The sequence below is a fragment of the Puntigrus tetrazona genome, chromosome 15 (assembly GCF_018831695.1).
Source record: "Puntigrus tetrazona isolate hp1 chromosome 15, ASM1883169v1, whole genome shotgun sequence".
Lineage (NCBI taxonomy): Eukaryota > Metazoa > Chordata > Actinopteri > Cypriniformes > Cyprinidae > Puntigrus > Puntigrus tetrazona.
Window position 1 is genome coordinate 20,881,084 of NC_056713.1, and position 18,746 is coordinate 20,899,829.

General features: G+C 37.8%; 1 protein-coding gene across 5 annotated transcripts in view; it reads right to left on the reverse strand.

The window, feature by feature from the left end:
- robo1 (roundabout, axon guidance receptor, homolog 1 (Drosophila)) overlaps window positions 1-18,746 on the reverse strand; it is a 286,379-nt gene that overhangs the window by 32,374 nt on the left and 235,259 nt on the right. For 4 of the 5 annotated variants that reach the window (XM_043259081.1, XM_043259078.1, XM_043259079.1 and 1 more), the window contains 10 exons: window positions 18,199-18,356; window positions 14,044-14,164; window positions 11,801-11,939; window positions 11,582-11,709; window positions 8,588-8,596; window positions 7,247-7,371; window positions 6,667-6,838; window positions 3,941-4,146; window positions 1,099-1,180; window positions 36-204 (listed from right to left, as the gene is read on the reverse strand). In XM_043259081.1, coding sequence (XP_043115016.1) covers window positions 36-204; window positions 1,099-1,180; window positions 3,941-4,146; window positions 6,667-6,838; window positions 7,247-7,371; window positions 8,588-8,596; window positions 11,582-11,709; window positions 11,801-11,939; window positions 14,044-14,164; window positions 18,199-18,356 — 1,309 coding nt within the window. The remainder of the gene's footprint in view (window positions 1-35; window positions 205-1,098; window positions 1,181-3,940; window positions 4,147-6,666; window positions 6,839-7,246; window positions 7,372-8,587; window positions 8,597-11,581; window positions 11,710-11,800; window positions 11,940-14,043; window positions 14,165-18,198; window positions 18,357-18,746) is intronic. The other variant, XM_043259080.1, reaches the window with a different exon arrangement.

Consider the following 18,746-nt stretch of genomic DNA (forward strand, 5'->3'; position numbering starts at 1 on the left):
CAAACCGAGCGATGATAAATAAGCGATGATGTCACCTGAAGGCTTCTATGACGTAAGATGTGGGCGTGGCTCCAGCGTTCAGGTTGGGCTTCCAGGACAGAGACACAGAGGTGCGGCTGACGTCCGTGACCTCTGGTTTGAAGGGGGCGCTGGGGATGAGGTTGGGATCTGTGGGTCGGCCCGGCTGAACCGGAGCACCGAACTCTGAAACACACGATAAACACACGAGCATATCATCCTGTGCAACGATTACGCCCAAAAAACCTAAAATTAAAGTCACGGTGTCTCTAAAAAGAACGCTATTTCTTATATTTGGTGTAATGCTATGTGTTAATGCGGTTTAAAGTTCGAAAAACAATTATTTTCTACATAAGGTACATTATTGTTTTTCTTCTTAAGCCCCGCCTTCCTGAAGAGTGTCGATTTGTACAAAACTCATCATTCTAAAAAAGCGAGGTGTGCTCTGATTGGCCCTTACCATAACATGATAAACCTATACGGTGACACGGAAGTGGGGGCATTTTAGGGGTGTGGACAAGTCGTAACTTTTATGAAGCATCTCTATTTGGTTACGTAACTTTAGTCTTTGTAACTTTAGGGGTCTTATCTACGCACTAACAGCTTGTAAAAAGGAAAATTTGAATAAATGAATATCTAAAGATTTTTACAACAAGGTCAATTTACATGGGAAGCAAAAGACTACGTGCAGTACGAGACATTACATCAAATATTAAATAGCCTAGATATTAAGTCTTGTTTTTAGAAAGAATCTAACTAAATTTTGTGAGTGTTAAGCTTTAAAAAGAGAGATATATTTGCCACTAGGGTAAATAGACTTCTTTATTTCTCTCACCCCACTTGCGTATGAATTGTGCATCTTTAAGGACCTTCAGTTACTTGTGTTGGAAAACAAGAGAAAAACAACGAGAAATGAAATGATTTTGTTTTCCAGTGCATGCGACTCAAATTTGCGTCATGAAAACCAATTACAGGCAGACGAAGGTTTAATTTCAAACTCAATTTGAAACTTGATTTCCCGACGTGTGTTTCTCAGCGCCTCTCGTTCTATTGTCTGTTATCCTGCGGCCTCTTTTGTACCTTGCACTTCCAGGTAAGCCTTCCAAGACGCCTCTCCGCTGGGGGTGGACGCGGTGCAGGTGTACATGCCAGTGTCTCCCAGCTGAAATCAAGAAAAAAATCCAACTACTAAGCTCCAAAATAACTCTTAGTTTGACACTATAGTGTCATTTAACACCAATGTACAGTGTATATTCCTCGTTTGAGAAAATTACATTCAGCAGATATTTCTCCGATGTGTACTGTTTAGAATGTATGAATCGATCTGTTTTTATAGATGATTCATAAAGGTGTATGCATATATGTATGTGAAGGAGGCATGTAAAATTTCTGCTCCACTAGCATTTGTTAAACAAAAAAAATCTAAAAGGTTATTTGGAGGACTTATCATAAACGGTGATTGAAAACTAGTGCTGTCAAACGATTAATCACAACTAAACGTATCTAATAACAAAAAAAAATATTTACATAACATATGTGTACTGTGTATATTTATATACACATACAGGCATTTATATATTTCAGAAAAATAAATATTTGTATATAATAAATATATTTATTTATAATATAAATTGTATAAATTAAATTATTATAAATACATGTAAATATTATGTATAAACATGTTTTAAATATAAAACCTTTTACTAACGATTAATCGTTTGACAAACAAATAAATAAATAAAATTCCTTTAAAAATAAATAAATAGAAATATAGAAAAACAGAAAAGAAACAGTAGTTAGTTGGAGGACTTACAAGGTAATCAAAATGATGATAAAATACATAAATAAAGCTGAATGAATGAATCAAAAAATGTAAAAAAAGGAGAAAACAAGACACAAATAAAACATTTATATGTATGTTCCTAGACAGCGCTTTCTTAGCACATGACAGTAATAGTGACTGTATGATGTAGTGTTGATGTATGCTAATATCTATGCTAAAATAATACGTTTAAAAACACGTCAGCCAAAGCGCCATTCAATTTACGGAGAAGGCATGAAAGTCACCAGAAATAGACAGTCTATCTGGAGCTACTGGTGTGCTTGTGTTCGCTTAATGACATGTTCATTAAAGCGGACCGCCCAAAGCGCAACAGATAGAGACGCATCTCCTCATTTCGCCTTATCTCTCCTCTATTCTTTAAAAGAAGCGAGACGTCGTCAAGTGAGACATCTACGTTAATTAAAGTCATATTCTGACAGCCCACGCTGCGGGGACCTTTGACCCCCGTGCAGGGGGAACCCGGGCGCTCGTGTGTGTGTGTGTGTGTGTGTGTGTGCAGTGACAGGAAACGCGCCCCTCCCCCTCGTGACAGCAGGAGTGTGTGTTCACACATCAAAACCTGCAGGCTGACTGACGGCTCTCTGAACACTGGCCGTCTGTGTGTGAGATGATGATGTTGTGCTGTAGTGAGGGATGAAAGGAAGGCCTGTCTGATGCTGTACGACACACACATACGTCTGCGTTCACTCGCACGCCAACAAAAGCACAAACCTTCAAAGATGCACGCATAAACAGGACGGTAGGACTGTTACGCAACCAAATTGAAATCATTAAGGAGGTATGATCATATAGCTGTACTGTATCAATACTTTGGACCTGTATTATTACTAACTTATTTACAGTGAGGTACTGAAAAATGTGTATTTTGCCCAATAAAAACCAAACAAGATCAACTATATATGACAATATATGAAATTAATGAGATATTAAGACTTTGGAGATCTCTTAAATGTTGTATAAAAATAAATAAATTAAATATGTTATCATTTTTTGTATTGTGTTGTATTGTGAGTTACCAGTTTTTTAAAGGTTTTTATTTTTTGCTAAACGAAAAACAATTTTTTTTCCCCTTAAATTACGTTTATTGTCCTTTTTAAATCATTTTTGGAATGAATTACAGCTATTAAAGTAATGAAATAATTTTCAGTACCCAGTTCGATTAATGAAGCAATAAAGTGAATAATGCGGTAACACTATATTTTATGGAAACACCTATTAGTTGCTTATTAGCATGCGCATTACTAGAAAATTAGCCGTTTATTAGTGCTAATTAAGCACGTATTAATGCATTATTCTACATCCCTAATACTAAAAGTACCTTACATTTAACAACTAGCTATTAATGAGCAGCAAATTAAAAATGTATTAAGGGAAAAGTTGTAGTTAATGGTATGGCATGTATAATCAAAAATCATATTAATCATTTTATTATATTCTCATGGAATGTATGCCCTCGCAAACAGCTAGGTACGAGGTAAAATTGTGGAAATGGAATTCATAACACAATATTTTTCTAAAGGGAGCTGTGATTTTTGATTCCGTCAGTGAATCCGGCAGTGCTGTCTCAGATATCTGGGAATAAAACAGCTAACGGCTCAAAAAAAGATCTGCCAACTTCAGCTCAGAAAGTAACAGCAAGCTAACCGCATCCAATAAACCATCCCGCCGCATTCAGAAACCTCCATGAATAAAATATTAATAAAAACGAAAGCGAGGCGCTGGGTCTGAGACGAGCGGCGCAGCACAAAACTGCTCAAGATTCCCCGTAAATAGTTGTTCAGTGCGGTGTGTTTGGAATGGAAAATTCCATAAAAATCTGTTACTAAGGAAAAGCTAACAAGGGAAACAGTACTTTACGAGAACAAGTTGGTTTGGTGCAGTAAACGAGCGCATGCTCAAACCTCCATGCGTGAGTTTTTTAATGCATCGTGAGGGTCAGAGAGGAGTTTCAAAGCCATAAATCCGCCAAAAGGAGACGTTTCCCGTGAACCCGAGTCACGTCCCACGTTACTGTACATTCATCTGCATGATAAATATGTCGGGCTTTGATGTGGTTCTGACCCCTCAGAGCCACCGTACCTTAGCGTAGCGGATCTGCAGGGCTCCCGTGTCCAGCTGTTTGAGGCGAGAGTCGTGGGTGGACACCAGGACCCCGTCTTTCCTCCACAGGATGGTGGGAATCGGTGTGCCGGTGGCTTGGCATCCCAGGACCACCGTCCCATCCACAGACACGGTCTGGTTGGTGGGACCCTGGCGGACGACGGGTGGAGGCCTGTCTGAGATCACTGTGAGAGACAAACCAATCACTTGAGTATAAGAGCACGATAACAGTAGCAAAATAATGTTTATTATTATCCTATTGAGTGTTTATTGTATTTAGTTAGCAAATTTGATTTAATGGTATATTAGGTTATTATTAATTACTTTTTTTAATGCATAAACCATTTTTTTTTTATTCTTATTATTTCATTTTATTTATCTTTATTGATCAAATAAATAAAATTCTACAAATAATTAATACAAAATGTAGATTAAAGCAATAAAATAAAAACAACATACAATGAACACTTCCATCTTTCTTTAATAAATCTTCCTTATTATTTAATTTTGTCTTATAAAATAAATAAATAAAACTTGATGAATCCCTTTGGTGTAAATTCTTCCTTGTTACTTGTTATTAAAAAAACAAATAAAAGGAATAATTCTGAGATAAATCACTTTGGTGTAAAATAAAATAAAATGCATTCGGGTAAGTGATATGAATCCAATGATCTATTATGCCACTAAAATGCATTAAACTTAAAAGTGAGAGACAGGATGAGACAAAGAGGAAGAAAGTGAGACGGAACGAGACGCAAAGTCTTAAGACAGAGTCTTAAAGTTGTCCCAGACCTACTAATATCATTATAATAACTATAATAAAACGCTACTGTACTCCAAACCAAAATCCAAAATACATCCTTCCACATTTTCTAAGAGCCACAGAAGCGGGTGCGTGTACGGTCAGAGGTAAAGAGAACGAAGAACGCAAATAAAAATAAATGTAACCAAGGAAAAATAGCATGTGAGAGAGGAATGCCTGGCAGCAAACGAGCTGAGTACATGTTTTAAGAACGAGAGAGAGAGAGAAATAGAGATGGAATCCAATTTTTTCAACTGGAAGCAATTTTCTAATCAGTCACCAGCAGTAGCAGAGTGAAGCCAAACTAGAGACGAGCAATTAATACCGGCAGCATTTCAGCAGCACTAAACCTCCCTCACACACACACACACACACACACACACACGCTAAAACACACCCGCTGCGGCCCGCTCTCTCTCTCACAGCGGACCCGGTCCGTCTGATTGTAGTAAACGCTGAGATGTTTACGTCCGTCTGATTGTGTTCGACTCGGCTAGAAGCATTACCGCCATTTATACGGCTGAAATTTGCATAACCGCCACTACAGCGCGCTTTCAAAGCACTACAACACTTTTGTGAGGGCCATCAAAGGGATGAATTATGTATCGCATGACACGTTCGCTCAGGCACGCTTGTGTCCTCGCTGTTGTAATTACTGAATCATCATGGCGGTGACCTGTAATTACGCTCCGTGCCCGCAGTGAGAACGAGGCCAGAGAGCAGATTGGCGCTAGAATAACTGTTATTATTCTTCCTTTACCTCAAATACGCTCTCTTTGTCTTGTTTTGGCTTTTTTTTTTTTTAAGACGGCACTCACAGGAGATTATGTTGGATGAGGAGAACTGCCAAACTGTCACTATTCGGTTGAAGTGTCTTATTGACTATTTGAACATGCGTTCATAGTAATCAGTGCCGGAGTAATTTTGTGTATTTTCTATAAAGTATTATTTATAGTTCATTTGACATCTAGCCACAAATATTTTTTGCCATCATACTAGTGCTGTGCAATGATTACTTGCGATTTATTGCATCCAAAATAAATATATATATGTGTACTGTGTGTGTGTGTGTGTGTGTGTGTGTGTGTATATATATATATATATATATATATATATATATATATATATATATATATATATATATATATAGACACACACACATAAAGTATATACTTATTGTACATGTAAAATATTTACATGTACTTACTAGTTATAGTCATATAATCTATAATTACTATATATATTTACATATATACATGCATGGGTGTGTATTTATGAATACGGAATTAATATACACAGTACACACACATATATTATGCACACAAAACCCTTGGATGCGATTAATTGTTGTCCAGCAGTGTGTGAAAATAAACAGCAACAAGGCTATAATGTTTATTTAGCTAACAAAGACTCTTATGAACAGATTCTTTTTAATGATTCAGTAAAAAGATTAAAAAACTTAAAATTAATTGCATCCTGGTGGAAAAACATCTCTGAGCTGCATTTTGCTGTAATGTCAAAACATTTGATCTTTTTAATGCCCATCTAGAAAAGGTTAATTAGTTTACAAATAAATCCATAAGTTATATAAGGAATAATTGATTTACAGTGCAATTGATGCAGTATATAAAGCATTTATAAATTCATAAATGAAGCATAAATAAAAATAAAATAAAATAAATAAAATAAATAAAATTAAATTAAATAAAAAAATAAATAAAATAAATAAAATAAATAAAATTAAATAAAATTAAATAAAATTAAATAAAATTAAATAAAATAAAATTAAATAAAATTAAATTAATACTTTTTGGAAGTAACTTCCCCTAAAATGTGTGATATAAAGATATAAGCATTTTTGCGCTCACTAAGGCTTTATCTACGTTGAGTGCGTTCATCTCACCATCTGTAACCTCCAGCAGAGCTTTGGTGATCACACTGCCAGCGATGTTCAGAGCCTGACAGCTGTAGTAGCCTCCATCCGAACGCTCGACCGCTGTGATGGTCAGATCACCCGTCTGAGAGACAGAGAATCGACTGGAGGGAGGAGGAGGTTGAGAGGAGAACAGAAGGTTCTGGAGAGGGGGAAAGAGGAAAAAGATCTATGAATAGAGGTAGAATCTGGTAGCATAAATATAAAAACATAAACGCTAATTACTGAAAGAATATTCAGCATGTGAGAAATAAACATCTTGTCAGGACTTGCACGTTCAGACTTACTATTAACACGGTGTGTCTGGTTTCCTGAGTGTGTGATGAGCGATACTGATCAAACCAAGATGACTTGAGGTGTGTTAGAGGTGTGGAGTGTTACAGAGCCCATTAGATGTGTGTAAATGTGCAGATGGCCTTATAAATCTACCAGCCTCATAAATCCGACTGACTTTAATGGGGAAGAGTGCCATGCATTTTATATGTTACTGTAAAAGTGCGCTCAGGAAATGCATCTTCGTATCACAAGAGAAAAACAAAAACATTCTCACCTGACTGCCTTCTTTCTGCCAAAATATGGCAGGCTGAGGACTTCCTGTGGCTTCGCATTGAAAGGTCACGGTACGGCCCATCCCGACCACTTGATTCCTGGGTCGCACCACGAACACCGGAGGAACTGCAGGAACATGAGTTAAACAAATTAATCAATAAATAGATCATTTTGACTTTTGACATTTTGAAAAAAAAACTAAAAAAATAACATTTACATTAATGCACTTACAGTGGAGGTCTAATGGTTTAAAAACATATACACAACTTTATATATATAGTAAATGCATATTAACATTTTTAAACATCCAGTGTAAGTGCATTACTGTAAACAGAATTTTGTCAGAATTATTTTCTATTTACGTTTCTTCACACAATGCTATGAAATGATTTGATGAGCATACTGTTCTAAAATATTTTTTTATTAAACAGGAGTTGGGTCAGTTATCTTTAGTTTACGTCACAGATTAAGCCGCGTTTTATAGAACACAGGATCAGACGTGAGTGATTAATATATTTGGTTCTAGAAGAGAAAAACCGTGTGTTTATCAAGCGCATTTTAGCCTCTACAAATTTCAAGGGGTCTTTGGCATCAGCTGAATTTCTTGCGTGTTCAATAAATCCACTGAAGACTGACAGAGCTCAACCCTTCAGCGTCACATTAACGGCAGGCCATAAAAGAAGAGTCATACTGCTGTTTAATGGACGCATGTGCAGGTATGCCGAAACATAAAAAAAGATGTAGACGTGATATAAAGACGACATGACCGCCACGTCTGCTTCATTTGCATGGGCAAGGGCACAAAGCAATAAAATTTACATGGAGATGGGGGATAAATTTGAGCCATCTGTCCCGTGCTGACACACTTTAATGGCACCGGCGTCATGTGGGATGCAGGTTTTTCATGCATCTTAATCGCAAACTCTCTTGATTTTCCACGCAAACTCGACTTCGGCGTCCTTAACAGCACAGAGCCATTTCGGCTCGTAATAAGGATGAATATGTTCATAATATGCCACACAAAGTATGACCCCTTACACCGGCGAGCGTCGCATACGCCGCGGCACTAAACCAATCTTACACTGCCGTAATGCATCCGGAGGAATAAAAGGAAGCATTTTCAACTAAGTGAGAATAAAATGAGGCGATTTTGACGTTACCTTGTGCGCTCCGAGCGAGCATTAGTTTTACCCAGGCCTGCTGTGCTGTCACTGTTGCCGGTGACAACCCAGACAAGCGTGCTGATTGGTGGGAGGATGGAAGGTGGATGGATGGTGGTTCTGACAACTTCCTGTTGCTGTCAATGCAGCGTATATGGTGACGGGTGACATTTGCAACTTACCAGACACAACTGAAAGAGGAAAGAAAAAAAATAGAAGCACGATAAAACACAGATGTGATAGATGCGCAAAAAAAACTGCACACGACATGAAGCAAAAATGACAGGATATGCATACGGAACTAAATCTGTGCAGTGATGTATTTATGAGAATAAAACACAAGAACATACACAAAACATAAGGTGTGGCAAGCACACACACACACACACACGTTGTAAATATATCATGAGCTGAAATATATGGCAGAAACCACATAAAGAAACAACTATATCTGTGTTGAGTTGTGAGTATGAGGTATGAATGGAGGTTTTATTCTTCCGTTCTGGCCAAAGGTTTTATTAGGTGGACAATGTAACCCAGGGTCTGGCCCTTTAAAAGCTACTGTGTCTGATCTTTTCAAATAGTTTTATTATTTTATTTGTTCCCGCTACACACAAAATGTTCTTTATTGGCATCGATGGATCCACGAAGAACCTTTAAAATTAACCAAAGCTTTTCCTTTGCACAAAAGGTTCATTATAATGGAAAAAGTTTTTTTTAGATTATTAAAATGTGTGAACTGGTGAATGGTTCTTCTGTGGCACCTTTATTTTAAGAACGTAGTGCCTGAAAATTAAACACTCTTTAAAACAAATACAAATTGTGCCCCTATTATGGATTTCTGAAAATAAGCTGTAGTGTGTAAATGAAAATATCCTGCAAAGTTTTAAAACCTGAAAGTGTGCCGGTATAAAGTTTTGCCTCTCAAAAGAAAGGGTCGTCTCCGAATCATTGAAACGATTTTTTTTTTTAAATGAATCCCAAGTCATTTCATGTTGAAGTCAGTGTCAAACATTAGCATACTGCCCTCCCACTTTTTGGGCGCAGATCTTTGAAAACTTGATGTTGGTCTGAATGAAAACGCAAATTCATTCATTGCCACTAGGTGCCACTTTTGGAGGTTACCAGAGGCACATTTCAGCACCAGTTCTGCATAATTTGTGTAAAAAGTGTCCATTACACAGTTTTAAAAGAAACCGAAAACAATATGAAATGGCATTCGCAAAGCATCCGCAGGGTCACGCATTTCCAAATGAAGCCTACTGTTTAGCTGGAATAAAGCGGGATGAAAATTCTATTTTAATGAAAGATTATGCAAAGAAACCGCAGGCGAATCGTGCACAACAAACCGAGCTCCGTAAATAGGTCGAATTTAACTTTAAATGCAATAACTCGGGCCATTTGGAGTCAATCCTATGAGATGGACACAAATGAAGGGTGAGAAATGAGGGAAAGCGGTATATTTGAGAACAGCTGGGTAAAGAGAACTGGACTTGGACGGGCCGCTTGCTCTTTTGGCAGTGCTAGCGGCTCCCACTCTACTTGGTTTCCATGGCCCATTAACGCAGCTACTCCTGGGACTCGCATGGCATTCTAGCACTTTCCTCAAATACATCAGTACTAATGACTAAATCGCCAGCTGAGAGAGGCCTCGTTTGTATCCAACATCATCTTTTCATGGCTTTTTAACAGAGAGCCGACTCTTACTCCGAAAGAGATTGTGTGTGTTTTGTGTCTCAAATGCTAGTGAGTCGCACATTCAGACACATTGAATGATTTAACGAATCGTTTCGGATGTACCTACGAATATCACAAGGTTTTAAAACACAGCCAAGACAAGACATTCTCTAATAGAACCCAAACATTTTAAACGTTCGGTGAATCTCGTGTCTTGGCATCTGAAAAGCAACGCTGTGCCAAAGACGAAAGAAGTTTAGTAATAAGCTCCATCACTGGACAGACTGATTATCGAAGCAGACGTGTTTATAAGTCTGGTTCCAGTGTTGCTGGCCCGCTAAATACACGTGTAAAATAATAATTCAGCGATTTCTGTATGCGGTAAAAACCAGTAAATGCAATAAGCGAAACGGGGAATGAGAGAGGAGGAGGAAACTGCTCAGGGGTGTCACGACACAATGAGCACGTTGTTCTCTAAAGAGTTGAGCTTTCAGGAGTGTGAAATTTACTCAAGGGGACTTAACACAAAATGAACACATCACAAGTAAAATGTGTGCTTCTACAATTAAACTTTTTTATTAATAAATTATATATATATATATATATATATATATAAAATATATAAATATATAAATATAATGTCTAAATTATAAATAGCCATAAATATATAATGAATATAAATGATTAATTTAAATAAATATTTTTAGAAATATTATATAAATATTTCTCCTTTTGTTAAATAAATTGTATTGAACAAAAAACTATGCTATTATTAATCATTAGGGCAAAGTAATAAATATTCATATTTTTACTGTCAATAAAAACAATTATTTCACAAATTATAACTTTTAGCTGTAGCATCATACTATCTCAGCTGTAGTATCATTTCCACCAAAACATTTTTTATTATATTATTATACTATACTATAAAAAATATATAGGTTGGTTACTAACAAAACAAAAAGTGAGGAGCAAGCTTGAGATAAAATATGAATTGCATTTAGTCACAGAAGTAAATAATAATCAAGTTTAACGTCAACCGAATTTCCAATCAAGTTTTCAAAAAAAAAAAAAAAAAAAAAAAAAAAAATGAAGATATCACCAATTTTCCACATTAAAATGTCATTTCCACCACAGGATGTTGTCAGACACAATAAATCACTTGAGATGTGGTGGAAAGGACACTGCGGCGCTTCAGAAGAATGACAGAATCCTCACAGGATACAAAAAAAGTACATTTCAACAAGCTAGGAAAAAAACGGTAAGGAATATTCAAAAACACACATCATCCAGTCAGACAAAGCTACCTGACAAGCTGTCAAAGCGGTAAACATTTGTCTGAAAACTAACAGCTGTGAATAAGCTGGTCAAAGCACACGCACAATCTCCCGCCCACTGAGGGCATTCGTTACTTCAAATTATAGATAAGTGGCTGCGGGATCAAAGCAGTTTGTCAAGCAGCGTGAGATGAGTGACAGCGTGTGTTTGTGTGTTCTTACCGTGGACGGTGAGGGTGGCGCTGGCCTCCGTCTTCCCCATCATGTTCTCCGCCTGACAGGTGTAAGTACCGGCGTCTCCTGAGGTCAGTCTCTTCAGCTTGAGTGTGTGGTCCTCCCAGATCTCATGCCTGAGAAGATGATGGTGCACAAACAAGATTGTTTCTCTTTTCAATTTTACTGTTCTTAATATAAACTAACCAGACATTTTCTCACTCATACCTTCCCTTGGGAAGATCTCCGTCCTCTTTTCTCCAGCGGATGGTGGGCACAGGGTCTCCTTGAGCTTCGCATCTGAACTCCACACTCTGGTCCACCAGAACAGACTGGCTGCTCGGCTTTCGTAAGAAACTGGGCCTCTCTGCACGCAAACACACAGCTTATTATGTAATGCACTTTTCCTAGTATTCTCTACGAGATACTCTGTTCTCTGATCTGAATGGCTACTTACGAACTTACGGTGAACTGTATACATCCATCTATTTTTACTCGTTCTCATCTTTCTTCTTCATAACAGCTACTTTTAGTAGATATCCTCAAACAAACAGTTCACCTTTGGTTTCTGCTTCAGCTTGAACTCTGACTTGTTATTTCAGCCTAAATGTTCATGCAGCTAATCCTAAAGAAAGCTTCCTCTCTGATTTATTTATTAAGATTATATAACTTTGATGTCAGGATGTGATAAAATCAGCTCAGATTAAGATGATCTAGCCCACTGATATGAGGAAACAGCCCTACGGTTCCTTAAAGGCACATTTACTGTCTCACAGCAGTTCATTTATGTTTATCGATCACTTGTAATGTACCCATTGATTTTTTTAGCCCATGTTGTTTACTACATGTTCCATTTATATTACTTTGCATACGAAGAGATTATTTGCAAAAACAGATACATATATATATATATATATATATATATATATATATATATATATATATATATATATATATATATTCCATGTTATGTTTCTATTGTTGTACTGTATTAGGTTAAAGTTGTTAATCTCATCAAAATAACCCAACTGCAGAAAATGGTTAAAACAGAGTTAACTATTTTTGAGAAAGAACTCAATATAATATAATGTGGGCTAGCTAATCAGCTAGCTATCAGTTTTGTTGTTAACTAAAACTACTAAAAATCATTTTTGATCATTTAAATAATGTTCAAAAAAAAAAAAAATTAAAAATCAAGTTTTAATACCACCAAGTATGTATATATATAATTGTGTTTAACAAAAACTATGCTATTATTAATCATTAGAACAAATTAATAAATATTCATATTTTTACTGTAAATAAAAAACAATTATTTCACAAATTATAACTTTTAGCTTTAGCATCATCATATCTCAGCTGTAGTATAATTTCCACCAAAACATTTTTTTTATTATATTATTATACTATACTGTAAAAAAACTATATATGTTGATTTCTAACAAAACAAAAGTGAGGAGCAAGCTTGAGATAAAATATGAATTGCGTTTAGTCACAGAAGTAAATAATAATCAAGTTTAACGTCAACTGAATTTTCAATCAAGTTTTCAAAAAACCTAAGAAAGATGAAGATATCACCAATTTTCCACATTAAAATGTCATTTCCACCACAGGATGTTGTCAAACACAATAAATCACTTGAGATGTGGTGGAAAGGACACTGCGGCGCTTCAGAAGAATGACAGAATCCTCACAGGATACAAAAAAAGTACATTTCAACAACATATCAGCAATGGCTGAACCAATTGGGGTGGGAATATCTGTTTGAGTGACCAATGGAAGAGAGTATTAAAAATCTGAAATGACACATTCAACTTTAAATCATCTGACATTTCTGGAAGTGTTTTTGGAGGAATTAAATTTAACTCCGCTTCTTACGCTTAAGCTCAACGTAACATAATAAGGCTAGTGACTTTCTCCTGTAATCTGTAAATGTGCCAGCAGACCTTGCATAACAAGACTGCTAGTGATGGAGAAGACGACGGCTGCGTTGCAGGGATTAAGTAGGGAAGGTCAAAGGTTACGGCTCTGATGTAGGGTAGTGTAAACTGATATGTTAAGGTGTTGGATGACAGATGAATGTATATTTTTGTGTGTATGTGCGAATGAATGGGTGTGTGAAGTGTGAGCTGGTATTTGTTTCACGGCAAACTAAGGATAATGGGTCCATGTCTCCTAAACAGGGTCAATGACATGCTGGAGTCTTCCTACAGCTAAGCACACAAACTCTAAACATCTGGACTCTCTCCTGCTCTGCCCATAAACAAACACTTCATGGGACGTGTGTGTGTGTGTGTTTAAGTGAATCCATCTGCACGCGTTTCCACAATCGAATGCACCAGAGGTTTGTGTGGGAACCTGATTCTATAAACACATGTACGTCTTGAAAGCAGATTGTGAGCCCGAGTGTCTGAGGATCAGACATGTATTGAAATGCATACATTTAAAGCAGAAATATATCGCGAACGTACCGAGAACGGTCAATTCTGCGATCTCGCTTTCTCGTTCCCCCATCATGTTGGTTCCCACGCACACGTACTTCCCGGCATCCGTTTTTCTGGTGTTGGTTATCATCAGTTTTCCCCCTCGTATCTGTCAGAAAGAAAATATGAGAAGTCATAAATATGAGGAGGATTACATGTCAAAAGTCAAAATATTTATATATATATATATATATATATATATATATATATATATATATATATATATACATAGAGAGAGAGAGACAGAGAGAGAGAGAGAGAGAGAGAGAGAGAGAGAGAGACAGAGAGAGAGAGAGAGAGAGAGAGAGAGAGAGAGAGAGAGAGAGAGAGAGAGAGAGAGAGAGAGAGAGAGGGTAATGGCTATTCAGTTGAGCTTATATTTTCCCAGGCATCTGATTTCAGGCCAAAGAGGCCTTTTTTTTTCTTTGCAGGCAATTGTAAGGGCAGCTGGGGGTCCTTATTCACCTGAGCAGATCAACACACACACACACACATCTGACCCCTGCATCAGGGGACCACACGGCGAGAGTCAATGAGGGGGAGCAGAATGTGGCAGCTCTCTTGCGGCCCCCTACCTGCCTGCACTTACACAGGTCAACATGTGGGTTCACTTTATGGCAGATCATGTCATGTCTCATTGATTAGCATTCACTGCGGTCAGTGTTGAGTCCAGCGGCTGGATCTGACTGCGGTTAACATGTGGAATGTGTAAACATGAGTCTCAGTGATAAAGACCAGAGGCATTCGCTGTATATCCCATAATTTGCAAATTAGACGCAGATATTACACTTATGAGGTCATGTGCACAAATGCCACAAACAATCTTCAAGTCTGCACTAAAATGTGGTTTTACAGCTTGAAATTCACAATAAACAGATGAACGGAGAGATAAACAAAAGCAAAGTAACGATGGATAGAAAACACAAAGAAACGATAGATGACAGGAACTAATGAAGACACTAAGAAAGTATGGATGGATGGATAGCTAATGAAGAGAGTAATGAAACTGACATTGATTTACAAAGAAATTAAGGATGGATGGACAGATAGAAACTAACAAAGAAACTAAAGAAGAAATTGGTGGATGGATGGATGGATGGATGGATGGATGGATGGATGGATGGATGGATGGATGGATGGATGGATGGATGGATGGATGGATGGATGGGAATGAACAAAAACCAAAACCAAACGAAACAATCTAAGGATGAAAGGAAACTAACAAAGAAACTAATCAAATAAAAGTGACAACTGGACAGAAATTAAATAACAGGCAGATGCTAAAACGAACAAAAAAGAATCATAGAAGTGTAGGGTCTCTCTGAGAGGCGTAAAACGAGAGTTTGATCTGATTGCAGTCATTTACATTTGAAGCACAACAAACATCTAAACGAATCCTTCACCAGGTCTCATGAGATGTCTCTGAGCACTTCCAAACCGGACACCTTCTGAAGCATTCTTCAGTCCTGTCGCCTCTCCTAAATATTAATGGTGGAAAAGAGTCTTTAAACAAAAGAGAGGTCGGAGGGGAAGGAAGGAGGCCGAGTTTATTTAAGGCACCCCGTGGTGTTGGAGAGGGTTTGAAGTGTCATTATGTTACTGTTTGTTTGAGCGAGAGCTTAACGGCTGAAACGGCACAAGACTCTCAGAGCAGACAAGGTCGGGTCAGACGGAGGAGTAAAAGTGAGTTTGTGTGTGTGTGTGTGTGTGTGCATTTGTAAGACTATACAGTGAAAAAAGCTTGAAACCAAAGGAAAAGTGAGAATGTGCCTCAGGAAAAACGAAAAAAAACGAGCTGCTTGTTGAAATGCACGGTGCTTCATTTGTAAAAGATACATGTGACGTAAGGCACGAAACCTAAAAATTGGTAGTGCTTGCAAGCTTTCGTAACCCAACTGCCCAAACATCCCGTGCTCACGCAGACACATATTTGGAGTTCCATCACGGCAGGATCGTTTCGCTCTCAGTCCAGAGTCAATGAACCTTCCCTCGCTCCCTCTGTCCTCGGCTAACAGCAGGACGGCTGCTGAGGATGCGATCAATCTGAGCACTGGGAGATGGCTTTATTCGCATGCCTTTTGTCTTGTGTGGTTTGGCAGCGCTGCTTGAGCAGAAGTGCTCGTACAGGGCTCGCAGTGTGGAGTCGTTCGGCAGGCCAGATAATCACACACGAACTCCGAACAAAACGCTGCGAAACAATACGGAGCGTCAGCTTCAATGTGCCGCGCTGCTCCAGTTAATTTTCGAGCAGACTGCAGCAATTACTGCTGAAAAGCAATTAATGGGCAAATTGGAGCGCTTTAATTTAGAGATAACAGTGGAACGCCAAACAAATGAATAATGTTGATGCTCATTATTGTACGCAGAGCCGTAGTTGAGCCAATGTTCCAGCGGATATCGGTTTATTGCTGTGAAATGCATTTTGTCACTAAACAAAAAAAGAAACAAATGATTCTTACAGTAACACAGCAAAATATTTACACTATTTGTACCAAACACTCCCCCATTCTTATAATGGATGCTCTTAGGTTTTGTTTTAAAAATGTCATTATTTAAAAAAAATAAAATGTTATATATATATTCCAATATATTATGTAACACACACACACACACACACATATATATATATATATATATATGCATTTTGTTTTAAGTTAAATGTGCCTAATGTGAGTTTAAATATCTTCAGCTTTTATGAATTAGATTACAAACTTGTCCATTTTATTTTGAAAGAGCCCGCCCACACACACTTTTTATTGGCTGTGACATTCGACTGATTCTGTCATGCTTTTTGTTGCTGTGGTGCTATGTTTTGGGTTGGTGTGTGTGTGTGTGTGTGTGTGAGAGAGATGACAATAGTCTACTGTCTACAACACTGTCGACTGCAGACTGGACACAAAGCGCTAACGACAACAAACTTGATCTAGTTTTGATTCAGTTTTATCGTAATCAGCCCAATCGCATTCCAAAAACGTCTTCGTTACATGTTCTCTGAACGCTGGAATGCGCGACACATTCCTTCTTTGCCTTTTTGGCAACGTTGAGCACTAAATTTGTATTCTCAGAAACCCTGTCTACAGCTTGATTAAAAATAACAAACCCTACCCAAACCACCTTTAGCTTTATTCCACATAAATACGGCACATGGAAAACGAGCAGCGGCGTGCACATCAAAGTCACTCTTTTAACGACAAAAGAGGCCTGATTGATCCCGTTACTTAATTTCCCACACATTTAATTAGAAAAACCTAATTGGTGGCCCCGGTTTAAAGACTGCATTAAATCAGCAGAGAGCGAGTTTTCAGCTCATGAACGCTGGCGAAGGCAAACTTTCAGTCCCACATGCATTTCCAATCAGATGAATGGGCTCTATTAATTTTCCCTGACAGAGTCGGACGTGACGCAGTTTAAACACTCATCAGCAGAAGCCCTAATCGGCCTTCATTTGCTTGAAAAATGCAGCAGAAGCAATTGTTATGAACCTGCATTAAATAAGGGAACTTCTTTTTGCTGTGTCTCTTTTTATTAAATATTAAAAGGTCTTCGTTAGTAACGCTAAATTGAAAATTAAGAAGAGAACTGGTTTAATTTGCAAAAGCAAGGATGAATGTTAAACCCATCATCTTAATAAGGCACTTACACTAAATCTTCCTAAAAAGTGATATTTAAGCTGTAATTTTGTTTAAATCATCAATTTTGTGGTAGGACTACTGTAGGTTAAACTACTGCAGATAAACTTCTAGTATCCCAGAAATTGTTCACCCAAGATGTAGATGAGTTTGAACGCATTTAGAGAAATCACTTGTACAGTGCAGTGAATGGGTGCCGTCAGAACGAGATGTGATAAAAACATCACAAAAATCCATAAGTAATCTAAAACACTCCATCAATTAATGTCTTACGAAGTGAAAAGCTGTATGTTTGTAAAAAACATCAAAAAGTTAGTGTGCATTATTTGTGGATTATTGTTTTTATCAGCTTGTTTCTGACGGCACCCATTTCCTGCAGAGCATCTATTGTTGAGCGAGCAATATAATGCTTCATTTCCATAAGAAACCGGAACTAACCAGTTAATCGGTAGAAACCAGAACTAACCAACCCCGAAAGCTTGTCTTCACAGGAAAGGCTGTCAGATATCCTTACCGTTATCCTCTCGTCTCTGTCGTCTATGGTGACTCCATCTTTCTTCCAGGAGATGGTAGGCTCGGGATGCCCGCGGGGCGGCTGGCACTCCATGACCGCTGGCTCACCCGCCGCCACCATCACGTCCACAGGGTTCTGTCGGAAATCATCTCGAAGAACTGATGAAAAGAGAAAAAGAAAAAGAGATATTAGAAACAGGAACGGCATTTCTATGAGGAAACCATTCACTCTAATGTTTAGAAGAGAGGAATAACAAATTAGAAACCACCAGAGGAACATTTTTCTACTTCTGCCCAGAACAAACCGCCTCTAATCTATTTCAAACATACAACGATTAAACCTAAAACTTTTGTTTACAGTAGCTAAAAAGGCACAAAGGAGGGTTTGGAGCATAAAGCTCTCTTCTTGCATGTAAGTGATATTAATGTAGGACACAAGTGAGCAGTGAAGAATGAACATTCGTCTAAACCACTGCTCAAGTGCGCAATAACGTCTAATATCTGCTCACACGAACACACTCTATATTCCAGAGCCTAAGCATATTAGTC